Raw genomic sequence first — 18,860 nt, 5'->3', positions numbered from 1 at the left:
TTTTGTCTATAATTCTAAAAAAGAACAGATTACTTTGAAAATAATCCTAACCCTTAGTCGACATGAGGGCGAGTAGAAAATGCGTGTAAAGGGAATTTTGGGCGAACTATCACTTTAAATCAGAATAAAAGAAGTAATTTAAGGGTTGTTTGGGGTTGTTTAAATAATGTATTCGTTTTAATAAAATAAAGTTCCCTCATTTGAACAAATATTGACTTAAATATTTATTCAAAGGCTGGTTGTAAATTGTAATTTATGACAGTTCAATGCAGTGTTACAATAAGAAATTAAAGTGCACGGAGAATAAATGAAGGAAACGAATGTTTAACTTATTTGTTTCTTTTATTCCCCCGGTATTTTTCTGGACAATGAACGCTTGCTGTATTTGTGCGTAAACAGCACCACCTCGTGTTCTCTCACTGTCATTACTGCTATGACGTCACTCCCCCTCCTCTGATGACTCGCTGACGACAGTTCAACTGTCACCAGGAAAGATCCGGCGGAGGTAAAAACTCTTTTCTTTTCTCTTCATTTCACCTCACAAAATACTTTTGAGTCACAAAGTTTTGACGTGGTTCTCGTTGACGTCAGAAGCGTGAACAACGCGGCACATTGTGGAAGTGAACCAACAACCTGATGCAACTTTTATTTCCCTCGCAGCTATGTGTCATATGGACTCGTGTGTGTGTGTGTGTGTGTGTGTGTGTGAGATCAAGTGGTGAAATAACATAACATAACTGAATACTCTGAAGATTAATAAATGGTCAAAAGATGCAGTAAAAGTTTAATTTTGACTCCTTAAAGAAACATCTTAAAACATTTTTATTCGTGCAGGCTTTTCCTTGATACTATGAGACTCCTGTGTATGTCTCGGTGTTGTCTTGACCTTGAAGCATATATTTTATTGAGTTTTGTTTGTTTAAGCGCTTTGTGACCCTGGTCTGGAAAAGCTCTCCACAAATATATTACTTACTTACTTACAATTTGTTTACTGTCAGTTAAACCGATCTTTTAATTAAAAAATAATAACTACAGAAACTGTTATCACAAATAAACTATAGTTTTTCACACATAAGCCTGCTCAAGAAAATTAAATCCTGTATCATTTTAAAGACACGGTTCAGTTTCTACTGCTGATCTTTATGACTTAAACGTTAAATCCTGCAGGCGAAGGTGGATAATAACACTTTAATAATAACACTAATAATAATCAAAATGTTTTGGATTAACACTGAAGCAAAATTCCACAATAAAGCTAAATTTGGGATTATTTTCAGTTTAATCTGTTCCTTTTTTTAGGAACAGATTAAAATTAATTAAGATGTATAGGTTTGTTCATTTTAATGTAGCGACTGGAGCTCAATAGTTTTCATCTTTGTCCAAAAAGACACTAAAAAACATCCAAGTACCTCCATATTGCTCGTCACTAATCCATTTTGTATTGAAGCCTCGACATTAGGAATTGTTCCAGAAGAAACGTAAATACGTCTGTATTTTAAGATTATTTTTCGAAGAAGCTAAAAGGCTAACATGCTACATAGACAGAAGGTACTCTGGGTAAATATTGCAAGTGATTCCAGTGTCTACTGACTTCACTGTAAGCGCTTGTGATATTTACCCCACGAGATATTCAATTTTAAATTACTTTCTTCTTTTAATCAAATGAATCCAGATCAAAATAGCTGGAAATTTACTTCTAACTACTAAAACTACTGTATTTACGTTGCAACATGACTTTAATTTTACTTTGAAATGATATTCCTTTGCTGTTTGTTTTCAACATGGGAATATAGTGACAGAGATGCTGCAACTTTTGATAGATAGATAGATAGATAGATAGATAGATAGATAGATAGATAGATAGATAGATAGATAGATAGATAGATAGATAGATAGATAGATAGATAGATAGATAGATAGATAGATAGATAGATAGATAGATAGATAGATAGATAGATAGATAGATAGATAGATAGATAGAACTTTATATATTATAGGTGAAATTAAAAGAAGGATGAGCAAGCTATATAGAATAGCCTAAAAATATACACTTTTCTTTTACATTTGCTTTTGTATCTTAATTTGAAAGATAGAAGAGAATTCTGAAGAAGAATGACAAAAAGAAAGATGAGTTTCAAAAGAAAAGTGAACCAAACAATGATTATATGTCATTTCAATAAGATGCTTTAAAGTAAATTGATTTGGTAGATGTAGCATGTGGCTAACACTGTTGCTAACGTACTCACTTCTGCCTTTAGACTCGATGAATGAAACTGCTTTGAAGCTCTAAACAAAAGTCACTTCTTTATCTGTAACGCTTGCTTGTTGGAGGGTCATATTCAGAAAGAACGTCCTCAATCTCAGTAGCCATTTTATCAAATGTATGACGACAATCTTTTAAAGGCCGTACAGGAAGTGAGTTGGTTCTCTTCTGATGAAGCTTCATGAAACAGTGTCATGTTTCATAGGTGGCGCCATCAGTTTAAAAATAATGTGATGTTTCATTAGAACAGTTGTTCAAAACAAAGGAAAATAGTGCAGAGACCACCATCTAGTGGGCTCTGAAAATAATGACACTGACTTCAGTAGTGTCTGGTTGACAGTTGTGTTGCAATAAATAGACGTTTGAGGGACAAGAACTCATACTCAAATTAAGAATTAACTCCATGTCCAGCATCAGCTGTTGTTCTGGTCGTTTATCTTTTTTGAAGCCGCACTCTCTTCCCATGTTGAACTTTTGAGGGGTTTGAATGCCCCTCGGGGATTTAATCAGTCGAGTCAACAAATGATTAAAAGTCATTCACGCGACACAGACCGTGATAGTGTTTCTGAATTAAACAAGAAGCTTCATCTGACTTTACATCTTAAAATTGAGTTAAAGTTTGGTGATGAAAATAAAATCTCCAAAATGAAATGTATAAAATTACATATGATTAAAATAAAACTACGAAGACAATAAGAGAAACCATTGTTTTAAAAACATTATTATGATAAATAGCATAAAAATATTGTGTTCACAGGCATTTGTAATGAACAATGTTACCACCGGCCCATAGGTGTCAGGAGTGAACAAGCCTGGTTGACGGATTGTAGAGAGAAGAAGAAAAAAAGAGCCAATAAGAGCATTTTATGATGAAGAATAGAAAGAAAAACCATGGAAAAATGAAATTATATGAATGGGTAGAAAATAACTGATTCAAAGACCAAATAAATGAGTGATAACAACGCACATAAAAAGTCATCTGTAATGAATTAGTTCATTTTTAATTGTCATAGTTAAAAAAAAAATTCTATATAGTTCCCTTTTTTGTTAAAAATACACATCTACATAAAAAAATAAACAAATTAAACCCAAACCACCATATAAAATAAAAACTGAAATCTTAAAAAAAAAAAAAAAAAAAAGTTTTTAAAGAGAAAAACTGATCCAAAAAATATTGTTTTTATTGAAAAGTTGTCAAAACAGACAAAAAAATCCAGATTCTCGATAAGCACACAAAAGTCCAAAGCAAACTCATTAATAATTTAAAAATATATATATTGAAAAAACTTGAAAAACAAAATAAACACTACGGTAAACATGAACTTTCAGACAAACATAACTGAAAACAGAAAAAAATGAACTGAAAATATTTTTTGATACAACATAAAAGGTCAGTTTTAATCGAAGAACAATTAAAAATTACTCATAAACTCACAATACTGTTGGTTCTGAACTGAACTTCTGTTATAATCAATTCAATTCCTGCTTCATCTTCCTCTTGCGGCGCAGAAGTGCGTAAACTTTCATTAGTTCAAGGTGACGACTGTTGTTTTTTTTTTCCTTCTTAAAACGTCACACAGACACAACAAGTGTTGCGTCACACGAGAGGCTGCTCGACCTCTGCGGCGACACGGAGCGCGGTGTCCGCGACACACAATGTTGTGGACGGAGCTATTATTGGTTGTGTTGTGGTGTGTTTATGTGTCTCTCCCCACCCGCCAAACACACACACTAAAGTGAGTTTGATTTGTTTACCTTCACTCACGCCAGTCTTCACACATGTATGTTAGCCTCTTTTCGACTCACAACATAACTTTGAATCCAGAGCTTTTACTATAAGTTTAAGAAGTAAGTGAGGAATCTTGAGTAAAGGAATCAGGGATGAAGGACAGTACAGGAAGTCATGGATGCATCATGACCTGCCTTTTTATTTAGATCCTCTGCTTTCATTTTGATCATTTAAGACTCTCGTAACAGATCAGTGGAGGGCGATTACAATTCCTCAGAGGCCACGTTATAAACAGGGACAGTTGTGAGCAAAGAAATTGTTAAATTAATTTAAAAAATCAATCCAAAAATACAGAATTTATCAAATGTCTAAAAAAAAATCTATATTATATTCACTATAAATACAAAAATGAAAAAAGTCGTTAAACAAAACCTACACATAAATACAGACAAAGGGCCGCACGTGGCCCCCGGGCCTCATTTTGACGATGGTAACTTTTATTTATTTAGTGTTTATTTCCATCTTATTGAAGCTTCCAGGAGTAAGAATCAAACATTCTGTCGCCCAGGGACGCTTCAGTTTTCACGACAGCTAACACTGTTGTAATTACCCTCAAGACAACTATGGAATTCATCTTTTAATCTTTTTTTTTTTTTCCTCTGCCACTGGTCACTCCTCTTCAGCTGTAGTTCTGAGTGACGTCTCTGGTGTTGTCAGTCAAAGGTCCAACACAACAAGGTCATTTCACGCCTCTATTCACGATCCCTGGCCAACTGTCGAGTCAGCACGAGGGCAGGTGTTCCTCATGGCGACAAATACTCCTGGAAAGCCAAGTGATTTCTCAGCTGGTGGAAGAAACGTATGAGTGATTAGATCGTGTCATCATGGAATCATGGAAGAGTCTTTTACTTGATCTGTGGTCTGTGAAAGTGAGCTTGGATGCTCTCTTTCCATGACTCCTGGATTCAACTACTATACAAAGCAGTGTATAAGTATAAGTATATATCAACAACATCATTTTTAAACTGATGGCGCCACCCACTGACATTTAAACAACATGACACTGTTTCATGAAGCTTCATCAGACCATCACTATCAGAAACTGTCTGAACTGATGGACTCAGAGTCATCAATAAGGTTAAGGAAATATTGATATGAGAAAAAAAATCCCATATTTTCTTCCACAATACTGTATTAATATTTACAGAACTGTATCAATTTGTTGTAAAAGAATTGAACTGTTGACAATTTGATAAAGAGTTAAAATTAAAATAATTCCATTTTTGTATGTACAATTGAAAATATTCACCTTTTTGTGTTGCAATTAAACCTCCGGTCGCTAGATGGCAGCACTCATTACGTCTCTGCAATTAAGGGAACAATGAAATCCTGCAAGATCCCGGCAATGACTGAGGACAAAAGGATACAGTGGTATCCGGCAGCTTTGCAAGCTGATGTTTGGACATATTTTTGGTTTCAAAACAAATAAAATCAGTTACAAAATCAGTTACAACTAAGTACTCGGTCAATACTACAAATATATACTTTTTCCAAAAGTATTGCAATAGGTATTATTTTTGTCCCTGTATCCCTTTGCATGGCAACTTTCTGTAAGTATAAATAAAACAGTTTGCCACTAGAAAGTAAACAAACATATCGGTTCATACAACTAAACAGAAAAAAAAACTTAAGAAGAACCTCATTACATTATATTGAGCTAAGAGCCTTTACTTACAACTGAACCTAAGTTTGAGTAAACTATATGTTGTTTAAAGCTTTTGTGGGCCAAGTAAAATATTGGTCCCAAGTATTTGTCATAATCAAATGTTTAACCTCTGGAGCAAGTCAGGAAAACAAAGTCAGGCCTCATTTAAAGTCATTTCAAGGATTTGCAGTATCACAGTCATGGGGCCAGATACTTAGACATGTGACTCATGTAGCCCTCATGAATGTGTGTGTCACCGGACGATGCGTTTGATTGGCCCAGAGGGAGGGCCGGACCTCTCCCTGCCCACCTTCTGTTTTTAGCCCAAACACAGCGTGAGCATGTTGTGTTACAACAAGTCCTCTTCTATTGTCTTTGACGTCAGACGACGAGTATTCCTCTTCTCTAGAGGTTTAAACCAGGGGTACTGGGACGTCCAACACCGTGAGACGGCCTTGTGGGACTCTCAGGGTCAGGCATATCTCCAGATGATTGAGTCTGTCCTTGAAGGTTGTAGAAGAATTTGGAGAAGTTCATAGATGGTGGCGTCTGGATCTGGATCACTGACTCGTAGATTCAATAATCAGTTATATCTTGATGTGTCACTTGTCAAAAAGAATCCATTCATAGTCCTAGTGTTTAGTTATTGGGGTCACCAGAGGCCAGCTTCTCAGGAAAAGAGGTTTGGGCTTCCAACATCTAGAGGCACCATTATCATTCGGAAATCTGGAAAGAAGCAGACGCTCACTATTTATCACCTAGTAACTTTATTTACATTACGTCAAGAACAACAATGAACAAAACGATCACTCAAGCCTCAAGTTATCTAAACGATTGAATATAATTTTTTTTCTTTTTAAGTTTAATTTTGAAAATATTATGAACGTCTCTGATGTATGGACATAGATGGTTGCTTGTTGCTTGCATGTTGGTTGAATGGGGGAATTAAATAGTACTAAAAATGTCTTAGCATTCTATGCGAGTAGCTTCAAACACATTAAAGAACCTATCATGTGTGTGGCGCACGGAAATCTTTAGGGAGTATTTAAATACAAAATGTTGGAAACAAGTTTGGGAGTTTATGTTTTTTAATTCTTAATCGATTTAACCACTGATTCTGTTTTTGAATTCAACTTAACATGCTGTTTACTGCCTTCATCTGGTTGTTGGTGAAGTACACTTTTTGTCATTTTCTTGTTAAGCTAGTTAATAGTTTTGAGCCAAAAACAACATTCAGTTTGATGTATCTATGAAGTATATCCTCATGATTGATGCCACAGTGACAGCCTCCAGACGCCCGGGAGGGACGTTAAATCTTTGGTCCAGCTGCTGGTCTATTTGTGCGTCAGACACCTTAATAGTTTGTTGCACCGGGAGGCGTGTTGGTCACATGTCACATCAACAGTCGGGGTTGTTCCACTCTGGTCCCTGAAGAGTGTCGCCTGCACTTGGAGAGACATTGTTTCTACGGTTGGTGCCGAGCAAAGCAGTCTGTTGTGAGTATTTGGAGACTTTATACTCTAATTTTATCTAATCTGGAGATAATTCAACTAAATATCCTGAAGGGTCACTCTTGACTCATCCGTATTTATTTACCTGACCCAACAGCGCGGTGTCCTCAGAAACTGTGTCAATAGTTGAATTAAGTCAATAGACTGTTGTAAAACTTTCTAAAGGATCTTCTCCATTTTTGTTGACCACTATTATCTTAAATATATTTATCTTCTCAAAAATATTTGAATCTGTTCAATTTTATTTTTGTTAATTTGTAGTAATATAGACACGTTTGATATTACCAACAATCACATCTTGGTATTCGCAGAGAGCTAGAATGAGTATTGAATCACGGGTGATGATTTATAACTATGTGTTTTTATAAAGTGGCAAGAATTGAGCTCCTTGGCAGATGTATTGGCTGAGATGTCTGTATGCTTTTAGAGTTTACTTAAGATTGATATTTGCCTTATTGATATTTGACTTGTTTTTATAATCTATTAACTGAACTGGGTTAGTGAGGAAATTATATTAATTATAATACAAATATTCTATATTCTAGTTGTTCATGAACAGATTTTGGAGTTTTGCGTAGACGCCAGCTTTCAAAATCCTCTGGCTGGTTTAGCTCTCCATGACTCAAGGGTTCTGAATCTTGTCTTTCAGATCGACCGTCCTCGAGATGATTCTGACCACATTAAAAAACCTCGGTCGGCAGCTTCTGCGTGTCAAGGTTGTCGACTGCAACACCGATGATTCCCGCCTGTCTCGATGTCTCAACACCTTCGACCTGGTGGCTCTCGGTGTGGGCAGCACTCTGGGCGCAGGCGTCTACGTGCTAGCCGGGGCGGTTGCCAGGGAAGATTCGGGCCCCGCTATCGTCCTCTCTTTCCTCATCGCCGCCTTCGCTTCCGTCCTTGCTGGACTCTGTTACGCTGAGTTCGGCGCACGCGTTCCTAAAACTGGATCTGCCTATCTCTATAGTTATGTAACGGTGGGCGAGCTCTGGGCCTTCATCACCGGCTGGAACCTCATCCTGTCTTATATCATCGGTAAGTTTCTTTCTCGGTGGCCAAAGAACCAGGGTTTAATGTGGAGTCTCCTCAGGGACCTCCAGTGTGGCGAGAGCTTGGAGCGCCACATTTGATCAGGTCATCGGAAGACAGATCGAGGCATTCTGCCGACAGTACATGTCCATGAACGCCCCGGGAATCCTGGCTGAGTACCCGGACATCTTTGCAGTTTTTATCATCATCTTACTGACGGGTAAGTGGCATCTAAGTTTGTGTTGGAATCACCATTTATCTTAACTGTCCCGTCTCTTCAGGGCTGTTGGCGTTTGGCGTGAAAGAATCGGCAATGGTCACCAAAGTCTTCACCTGCATCAACGTTCTGGTGCTGCTGTCAGTCATGGTCTCCGGCTTCATCAAAGGAGACCTTAAGAACTGGCGCGTGAACCCGGAGGAGATCCTCAACGCCACCGGTAACTCCAGCGTCAAGTAGGTGACGGTGACAGCAACCCTGAGATGAAACAGTTGAGGTCCAACATGTATGATCTCACCTGCAGCTTCACTGACACAATGGTGTCTGAGGAAAGTTTGGGAAAAGGCGGATTTCTGCCGTTTGGCTGGACCGGAGTTCTCTCCGGTGCTGCAACTTGTTTCTACGCCTTCATTGGGTTCGACTGCATCGCAACTACAGGTGATTCGTTGTTGTCTAACTTGTGTAATGTGTTGCTTCGAAGTTCTAAAAACCTTTTTTTTTTGTTTTTATTATATGTTAACCTACATTTATTCTTCCTTTCCTACGTCCTCACTCACAGTTCCATGTTAAACTTTATTTTGATTATTTCACAAGTGCACTCTGCATTAGTTTTGAAAAAATCTATAAATATTTCATGTCTTTTACAGGCAGTTGAGTTTGACACATGATCTCAGGAACGCTCAGGCAATATTTATTTGTTGTATCCATAGTTTTATTATTTTAGTTTACTTTTGAGTTAAATTCATAGTAAGTAGAAAATCACATTCATTATCTTAATATATAAGTTTGAAAAATTGGACAAACCTCAACTCATCCCAACTTATTGTTCCTACCCCTAGGTCAAGTAAATAAAATACGAACTTCAAGTGCAACTATTAGAAAGTATCCCCCAACATATCTACGTTCTGTGTCATGAAACATGAAGATGTTTTAAACGTGTTTGTTCCTCAGGTGAGGAGGTGAAGAACCCACAGAAAGCCATCCCTATCGGGATCGTGGCGTCGCTGCTCATCTGCTTCGTGGCGTATTTTGGCGTGTCGGCCGCCCTCACGGTCATGATGCCGTACTACCTGTTGGACGAAAGCAGCCCGCTGCCCGTGGCCTTCAAGTACGTGGGCTGGGACGGCGTCACTTACGGGGTCGCGTTCGGATCCTTGTGTGCACTTTCCACCAGGTAGGAAACTTTTTTTCACTGCTTTTAAGAGTTCATGTTGTCGTCACCTTGTTGTGTCTCGGCTCTCAACCTCGTCTGTGGTCATGCGGAAATCCAACTAAATATGGGGCCTGCATGTTTGTCACGTCACTCTCCAATAACAAGCGTAATATTTTCCATCTGTTGCCATGGAAACTCATTGTGGCCCATGATTTTAGTGTGAAACTAAAGGGCAACTAATGCGAAAACCCAACTCTCCCGACTCACATGTTTCAAATGTTGAAGTCTTCCTCTCCAAGATGCAGTAAGTCCCTCATCATGACCATGTTTAAGTTATTACTTTATAAAGTTCTCTCCCGTCTGAAATCTCAGCCAGCTGTAATCACGCCCCGCTTTGTTTAAACAATGTGTCCCTTGGAGGTGGAGACTTCAAGGATTGATGACGCACAGAAACAAACCTGAATGTTTGACCAATCACAGCAGAGTGGGCGTGTTTATGGTAAAGGACATATCTCCAGAAAAATGTTTTCAGTAGGCGGGGCACTGAAGCAGATTTTCTATTGTAAATATTTAAATGGAAAGAGAGTTTTGTACAAACACACACATACTGATGATACATTAGAGTCCAAGATCAAGTTAAGAGACACTAACATCAACATATTAGTTGCTATTTAGGTGTTTATTCGGGTGTGTGTCAACACTGCAGGTCTCATGTGTCTCCTCCACTAGTCTACTGGGAACCATGTTGCCGATGCCCAGAGTGGTCTGGGCCATGGCAGAGGACGGCCTGCTCTTAAAGCCTCTGGCTCAAATCCACTCGCGCACCAAAACCCCTATAACTGCAACAGTAACAACGGGTGTTGTGGCAGGTGAGCCGTCGGTCTTAACACACTAACCGTGTCTGTGTCAACAAGTTTTCTAACAGGTTGATGAAGGGCTTCTCTGAAACCTTCCTGCTTCTTCTTCCATCTTCTTCACCTCTGCAGTCTCCTGGGCTCCATGTTTCCTCTGCCTCGCATTATCTTTTCTATGGCTCGCGACGGCCTGCTCTTCTCCTTTCTGTCTCATGTCAGCGAGAGGAAGACGCCCATCGTCTCCACCGTAGTGTCTGGACTCTTGTCCGGTAGGTGACTGAGGCCAGACCAGTTTGATTTTAGTCCTCTCAACTTAACACATCTCAGAGGTGACGAACACAATCTCACAAACAACTAGTATTTCAACTCATTTTGAACCAACCAACCAAAAAAATTTCACTTTTTTATTGATAAATAAATAAATAATATATAACATGAGATGACTTTTATTTACTCGTGTGTGGATAACAAGTTGTTTCTATTTATTTAATTTTTTTAATTTTTACTTATGTTATAAGGATAGTTATTTGTTGACAATATTGTTGTTTTTCCCCCGAACAACCCAGGTTATCTACATAACTTTGGAACCATGGTTATATAGATCTATGAGTTGCTCTTTCCACCAGCTGAAAAAAGTCTATGCGCTCGCCACCCAGCAGGGGGCAGTATGCCGCCCGTATATAAGGCCTCACCGTTCCACAAAATGATACGTGTAGAGGACGTCGGTCCACTCGTAGATCCACGGTTATATAGATAACCTGGGGTTTCTACTTCATGGAGCTCTGCCCTTTACAGGCTGTCCCTATGGGTTGCACCTTGAAAAAAAATTGTAGAAAAATGTACTCCCAGAAGACCGCCCTTTGACGAAACACGGCTGTTGGTGGCACGCGCACCGCATGTTGACCAACATGTGAAGATTGCAGATCATCCACTGAAAGATTGACTCCAAACAGTCAGTCTTGCTGAACTGAAGCGGACAGTTTCACGCCATAATCAGACACAGTAGCAGTGGCAGATAACCTTACGTCAATGTTGAGTGAAGAATTCCTGCCATTTTTTGGGAGGTGAGGCCTTATATAGGAGAGGCCTACTGCCCCCTGCTGGGTGGGGAGCGCATTAACTTTTCTCAGCAAGTGGAAAGAGCAACGCATAGCGACAGCCTGTAGAGGGCAGAGCTCCATGAAGTAGAACTTATTTTTACAACCTTCTTTAACAATCAAAACGTCTTTTATATTACAAAAAGTAAATTATTATTTGTTCAGTTAAATGCTGCAGACAATTTGCCTTTTTTTTGTTTGAATCCATTTAAGCTCTATCTTTTTATTTAATCTTTTGTAATGGTTTTTCTTACATTAAACGTTTTTTGTCCTTTTAATTCAATGATTAGTTATTTTCCGTAAAAGTGTCTTTCTTTGAGTTTTCACATTTATATTTTATTAATTAATAGATGGATAGAATTTTAAAAGTTTTCACATTTATATTTTTTATTAATTTCTGTAAAATGTTTTGATTCATGAAAATGTTTTTTATTTGGTCTAAATATTTTTTTTTTTATGACCATCAATGACATTAAAAAGATTTTTCGACACATAAAGACAATTCATTTTTTTCCCTGACATATTTGCAACATTGTCAACCATTGTGTTAGCTCAGGGTCAAGTTGACCCGAAGTTCACCTAGATCCTGTCTGTCTCTTTTTTCCCACCAGCTGTGATGGCCTTCCTGTTTGAGCTGAAGGACCTGGTGGATCTCATGTCCATCGGGACTTTGCTGGCCTACACTCTGGTGGCTGCATGTGTGCTCATTCTCAGGTATCTTTTCCCCTCAGTCACTTTGCCACACAGTGTTCTGAGCGTCCTGTGTGCAGGTACCAGCCCAGACAGCCCAGTCAGATCTACCAGATGGCGAACACTCAGGAGGAAGAGACACCAGACTCGTACCACTCCAACATTCTACCGCACGCTGTCGATCACTTCACGGTGAAAAACCTGCTCTGCCCCGTGAACACAGAACCGTCGACTCTGTCCGGGTTCACAGTCAATATTTGCACCAGTCTGTTGGGTGAGTGAAGAACTCACACTGGAGGAACTTTATTGGAGCAATAAGACGTTTCTCCCGCAGGCGTGCTGATGTGCTGCTTCAGTGTAGTGGCAGTTCAAGGAGGGTTCGCCTCCTGGTCTCTCTGTGTCCTTGGTGTCATCATTGCGACCTGCCTCGTCGTCACGTTCGTGGTGTGGAGACAGCCGCAGGACAAGGCCAAACTCGCATTTAAGGTGCCAAAGTCTTGTTCTTGTTACACAAACGTAGCTGGTCCTATGACTATATTAGTTTAGCTTTTCTGATTGATTTAACTTTTGATTATGAAGCTGAAATGTTTCTCCATGCTTGTGTTTTTTTGTCTTTTCAAAATGTTGTTTTAAAGCTACATTTTAAAGGGCAAAAAATGTGTTGATTTAAGTGTGTCTTAAATTGATCCTGGACTCTATTGTATCATCAGCATGTGTCTGTTTGTACAAAACTCTTTTTCATTTAAACATTTACGTTAGAAAATTTGCTTAAGCCCCGCCCACTGAAAACACTTGGTTTATCTTGAGATTTAAAGCGGGTCATTATTATAGCTGGCTGGAGGAGTGAAGACGTCATAATGGACTCCGCTTTTGTAACTTCTTGTTCGCCAAGATTTCCTTGCCAGGATCCTTGAGGGTGCATGGGAGTTTGCCCAGCCTGTCCATGTGTGTTTTGTGGATCTAGAGAAGGCATTCGATCGTGTCCCTTGGGAAGTCCTGTGGGGGATGCTCTAGGAGAGTTTGGTATCAGATACCGTGTTAAGGGATGTCTGTTCTCTGTACGAACGTTGTCAGTGTTTGGTCGTTATAGTAGGACTCATTTCCAGTGAGCGTTGGACTCTGTCAGGGTCCATGGTCCTCAGTTGGATCAAGGTGGTGAGCCTTCTCTGTCCCAAAAAGAGGAGTTTAAGTACCTTGGGGTCTTGTTTACGAGCGAGGAAAGGATGGAGAGGGATCGGCAGTTATGCGGACCATATCTATGGTTATGGTGGGTAGTAACCGAAAGAACAAGATCTCAGGTACAGGCGGCCGAACTGAGTCTTCTCCCTAGAGTGTCTGGTCTCTCTTTTAGAGATAGGGTGAGAAAGAAGGTCATCTGGGTGAGGCTTGGACTAGAACATGCTTCCAACATTTGTAACATTTGAGTAAGTCAGGAGAGTTTTCACATTGGTTGCCCTTTAACAACTCTACGGTCATCAAATCAATGCCTTCTGCACATAATCGTGGCAATAAATTAATGGAAGGTTGTCACTGCTGTCAGGTTCCTCTGCTGCCCTTCGTTCCTCTTGCCAGCATGTTCATCAACATCTACCTGATGATGCAGCTGGACAGAGGAACATGGATGCGTTTCGCCATCTGGATGGCTCTCGGTACTTCTCCTTAAAAAATCTACTTCTCAAAATCCAGGACCACCTTCTAAATAAATGCTTCTATTTGAAGGTTTCTTGATCTACTTTGGCTACGGCATTCGCAACAGCGTCGAGGCCACGATGAGTCGACCCGTCTCACCAAGGTGCACCATCAAAGGAGAACCCATGGCCACAGACAAGCAGGCGTTCATCCACATTGCCAAATACATCAGGGAGGATGATGATCTCTGAAGAGGAACTGACTACGAATGTATTTGAGTTGCTTGAGTGGATTTCACTTGAAAAAAAGTGAGTGTAAGTGAAAAAACACAACCTTTGAACTGGATTTTTATAGAAAATGTTCGACAACAGTAATGATATCGATACCTTTACTTTGTTACCGGTTCCCGAACAATACCAGTTTTATGAAAAAAATATTAGAACAAAAAGAAAGTGACATTACACATAGAACTTAGCTTGAGTTAAAACTTTCATCTTTGGTTAATATGTACTCAAATCTTCTTTTTTTTTACAGAAAATTAAAAATCTAATTATACTGATGTTCCCTGTCGCTCTCAAAAAGAAATGTCATCACGCATGGGTAATTAAACTTGGCATCCAAAGCTAAAGAATGTTGGGTACTACCAAAACCTTTCCGTCGCTCCCACAAAAGAACCGAAGTTCAACACCCAGCCCTACACAAACCCATAGAGGGGAGTTGGATCAGGAAGCTGGTCCTAATGTTAAGATGTTGCCTGGTCAGTGGATACAGTTTTCATCATTAAATTGTTTGTAAATAATGTACAGGTAGATTTGTAAATCAACATGGAAGCATATAATTGTGAAAATATATAATGTTTATTTTATATTAATTTTAAATCTATAGCGTTGTTGTCATACAAAAAATATTTGTATGTCTTTGGTAAAGAGTCAAATATGTGTTAAATTCATATTAAACATTAAATGAATGTATATTTATGAATAAAAACTGTATTTGAAATGTGTGAATGTTGTAAATATTATTTTTCTCTTTTTTTGTGTCTGAATGTTGCTTTTCTAGTCATATTTGAAGTGTTTTACTTGAATGGGTTTCGTAAATGTGCTTGTGTACCATCGATACAGAAACACTGCACTGGTAAATAGTTCCTTAGGTGTAAATAGTTGGCTCTATCATGTTCAGTGTTTTTAAGTGTTTCATTCTTAAATAAACCATTGTATGCACTTAAATGTTTGCTTTTTTTATACCTTTTGGGGCGGGGTTGTAGATTTTGACCAGCTGCAGGCCATGTGAGGTAACACTGGTCTACATGCACATAAATGCTAATAAACCCTTGAGCCTGTTACGCTCTGGTCTGTCGCCTGCATTTTTAAGACTTTTTTGAAGATATATAACATCAAAATTCCTAACCATAAATGGAGATAATTTAACTAAATATACGGAGAGCTTAGTTATTTACATTGAAGTCCATCGTCTCTTTATTTAAGTACCTGCCAAAGCAGCAGCCGTGTCTTCATAAAGTTAATAAATCTAGAACATTTCTGTTACACAAGTTAATTACACAAGTTCCAGAACCGTAAGGCCAGGCCTCATTTGGCCCTGCTTGCGTCGTGTATCATCTCCCAGAATCCCAAAAGGTTTGCTGATCAACGGAACAAACTAGTTTGGTTTAAACCATCTCTGTTGTTAAGTAAGTAAGTAAGTAAGTAATATTTATTTATATAGCGCTTTTCGAGACCAGGGTCACAAAGCGCTTTAACAATCAAAACAATACTCAAAACAGTACATACTTCAAAGATCAAGACAACACCGAGAACAACACAGGAGTTCGAGAAATTCAAGGAAAAGCCTGAACAAATAGAAACGTCTTAAGATGTTTCTTAAAGGAGTCAGTAGACTCCATCAAGCACAAAGAGAGAGGAAGATCGTTCCAAAGCTTAGGAGCAACAGCCTGAAAAGATTTCTCTCCTCTGGTCCTGAACCGTGTGCGAGGAACCATAAGTAGATTCTGATCCACAGACCTCAGAGCCCGAGCTGGGGTGTAAGGCTGGATCAGATCAGTGATGTAAGGAGGAGCCTGACCATGAATAGCTCTGAAAGTAAGAACCAGAATTTTAAAGTTGATCCTGAAAGAAACTGGAAGCCAGTGAAGAGTTTTAAGGACCGGAGAAATGTGAGTTCTTCTACTAGAGCGGGTCAGAATTCTCGCTGCAGAGTTCTGAATCAACTGCAGACGAGACAGCTCCTTCTTGTTAAGACATGAAAACAAACTGTTACAATAGTCCAGACGAGAAGAAACAAACGCATGGATTACAAGCTCCAGATCATGTTGTGACAACATTTTCCTAAGTTTAGAGATTTTTCTCAGTTGAAGGAAACAGTTTCTGGTCAGTTTTCTACAGTGTTGAACAAGAGACATGTCTTTATCAAATACAACACCCAGGTTTCTCAGGCTCAGTTTGACAGACTGACCTAAGTCACCCAAGTACTGACTCAACCCTGGAATCGTATCATCAGGAGCAATCACCAGAGTTTCAGTTTTGTCCACGTTAAGTAAGTAATGTTTTTTTTACCTACTTGCTGTGATTCATGCTCACTGAGGTTTTCTCTCATAGCCACAAACACTGGTTCTGGGTTCAAAAAGCATGCTGGTGCAGGTTCTTTAACAGCTAGGGCCTGCATCGCAACACCCCAAACCAGAACCTATGTCATGAAAATATGCAAAAGGGGACAAGAAAACGGGTCAATGGAAATGCTGTAGTGTTGGTGACAAGCAGCAGACTAGCTCTCAGTGACTCGTGTTCTGAATCCGGTCTATTGTCAGATCACCCGCCTCGCGATGATTCTGACTGTGTTTAAAGACATTTGTCAGCAGCTTCTGCGTGTCAAGATGGTGGACACTAACACAGATGATTCCCGCCTGTCTCGATGTCTCAACACCTTTGACTTCGGCGTCGGCAGCACTTGGGGGCAGGCGTCTATGTGCTATGGATCTTCCACACAGTGTTCTGACCGTCCTGTGTGCAGGCACCAGCCCAGTCATGTAAAGAAAGGTGAGTTTGTTCTGGGGCTGTCTCCACACCACAAACGTGATGATGAGGCAGGCCGCACACTGACGATCACTTCACGGTGAAAAACCTGCTCTTCCCGTGAACACAGAATTGTCAATTCTGTCTGGGTTCACTGTCAATATTTGCATCAGTCTGTTGGGTGAGTGAAGAACTCACACTGGAGGAACTTTATTGGAGCAATAAGACGTTTCTCCTACAGGCGTGCTGATGTGCTGCTTCAGCATGGTGGCGGTTCGAGGAGGGTTCGCCTCCTGGTCTCTCTGAGTCCTTGGTGTCATTATGGCGACCTGCCTCATCATCACGTTTGTGGTGTGGAGACAGCCCCAGAACAAACTCACCTTCAAGTCTTGTACTTGTTACAAGAATCCCTCATCTATTTCACACAAAATAAAACTTTATTGATCCCTCAGGAGGTCTCCTTTGGGAAATTGCTTAGCTGGAACAACGGGCAACGTTGTTGCGTTGAGTTGAATCCCGGTGAATGGGTTCTGATTGTAGTCCCAACAGCCAAGTTCGAGTTAATGTAGGGTGGAGATACCAAATTAAGTAAAAGGTCGGGATTCTACAAGCATGTTGTGTCTAAAGTTTAAAATGCAATAATAACACGAGTATCTCAAAATTGCTCAAACACCCAGCGGACTATAGGAGCAGCTCAGACTATTACACTGTTAGATTAAAAGTTATTATACTCTATACGTATACGCCATACTTAAATGAATGCTAAAAGCTAATCAAAATATAAAGTATAAATTACTCGGTTCATCTAAGAGCTTAAACTTTTGAATACACATTCACAATCAACATTTCATTCAGACTGATTTACACTGTTTCAAGAAAAGCTTGGAACAGAATTAGAGACACTGGTTATTTAGAAAACGTTTGTTTGTCTGCCTTTTCACACCTAGGGACGTGGAGAAAGTGTGTCCGATCGATCATAAAGCTTGTATTTTGTTTGACATAAAGCGGCGAAACACTCTCAATTGACCATCTTTCTCCACAAAGCGAAGTATAAGAACCGAAAGTGACGGCGTGTTGGAGCGACCGGAACGGACTCCTGTTTTGACCGTTTTACCACCTATTTCAGCTGATCCACTGACTTACGCAGATCTCCTCCACAAGCTTTGTTTTCCTCAGTGTGTAGTAATGCCCTGGCTGTAAAAGGTTGTCCATCAGCGATCTTATCATGTCCTTCAAGCTCACGAAAGCGTGATAGAAGTCAAGTTAAGGCAGATGCTAGCTATTGGATTTATTGAGTCACAATGTCCTTGGTCAAACCCAGAAATGTTGGTGCCAAAGCCAGATTCGTGGGTGAGATTTTCTCATTATTTTTACCAAGGACACACCTTGAGCCGGAACCACCGGATGCTCCATTAACAAACCTGAATGTATTTTATGAATGTGGTTACCGATTGGGGAGAGGTTTGTAGCTTTGGTACAGCTGCCATGTTAGTTGGCTATTTGTGCGTCAGACTGAATAGTTAGTTAAAAGTTGTTAGTCCCATGTCAAATCAACACTTGGGGGTGTTCCGCTCTGGTAGAAAAGCGCTCTACAAATATTACTTACTTACTTAATGAAGGGTGCCGCTGATCTTGAAAAGTCTTTTCACTGTTGGTGAAGAGCAAAGCCGTTTTTTGGTGAGTAAATCTAATCTTTAAGACTTTTAAATCTATATAAACAGAATCAAAAATTAACGAGACAATTCACTAAATATCCTGAGGGTTTACTTATTCTTGTCTTTATAACATGTGTTTCCATTTACTTGCCGAAACTGCGGTCGTGTCTTCAGAAACTGTTGTGTTGTTTGAAAGACTGTTCATAAGCTGTGTTGTAAGAAAGTGCAGAAATAAGTTATGTGTCATGTTAAATGTGTTACATCATATTCAGTGGTTAATGGAGTTACTTGTTCAACCCTGA

General features: G+C 39.5%; 1 protein-coding gene across 5 annotated transcripts; it reads left to right on the top strand.

The window, feature by feature from the left end:
* The first annotated feature begins 485 nt into the window (after positions 1 to 485).
* On the top strand, positions 486 to 15,109 carry LOC148075598 (high affinity cationic amino acid transporter 1-like). Of its 5 annotated transcripts, none has more exons than XR_015711834.1 (13): positions 5,605 to 7,193; positions 7,858 to 8,243; positions 8,299 to 8,457; positions 8,519 to 8,690; positions 8,759 to 8,892; positions 9,406 to 9,628; positions 10,337 to 10,476; positions 12,170 to 12,272; positions 12,329 to 12,522; positions 12,583 to 12,734; positions 13,789 to 13,897; positions 13,968 to 14,185; positions 14,412 to 15,107. XR_015711834.1 is itself a non-coding variant. In XM_087795128.1 (12 exons), exons 2-12 carry the CDS (start codon positions 7,874 to 7,876, stop codon positions 14,126 to 14,128), a joined length of 1,917 nt encoding a protein of 638 aa, XP_087651254.1. In that variant the 5' UTR covers positions 486 to 505; positions 7,858 to 7,873; the 3' UTR covers positions 14,129 to 15,108. The 5 variants fall into 5 exon arrangements, 3 of the variants coding, with proteins under 3 accessions (XP_087651254.1, XP_087651255.1, XP_087651253.1); XR_015711835.1 differs by having other exon boundaries at positions 13,968 to 14,191; XM_087795128.1 differs by lacking the exon at positions 5,605 to 7,193 and adding an exon at positions 486 to 505 and having other exon boundaries at positions 13,968 to 15,108.
* Positions 15,110 to 18,860: the final 3,751 nt, after the last annotated feature.

This window comes from Callionymus lyra, chromosome 7 (genome assembly GCF_982586985.1).
Source record: "Callionymus lyra chromosome 7, fCalLyr1.hap1.1, whole genome shotgun sequence".
Lineage (NCBI taxonomy): Eukaryota > Metazoa > Chordata > Actinopteri > Syngnathiformes > Callionymidae > Callionymus > Callionymus lyra.
Note: the sequence above shows the minus strand (reverse complement) of the source record. Positions and strands in the feature narration are given on the sequence as shown.

Bases quoted from the DNA above. Each gene is read 5' to 3' on its own strand.
- LOC148075598 (XM_087795128.1), top strand. From the start codon at position 7,874: ATGATTCTGACCACATTAAAAAACCTCGGTCGGCAGCTTCTGCGTGTC. The intron at 9,629-10,336 runs GTAGGAAACTTT...CTCCTCCACTAG, and splicing joins TTGTGTGCACTTTCCACCAG to TCTACTGGGAACCATGTTGC. The intron at 12,523-12,582 runs GTGAGTGAAGAA...TTTCTCCCGCAG, and splicing joins TATTTGCACCAGTCTGTTGG to GCGTGCTGATGTGCTGCTTC.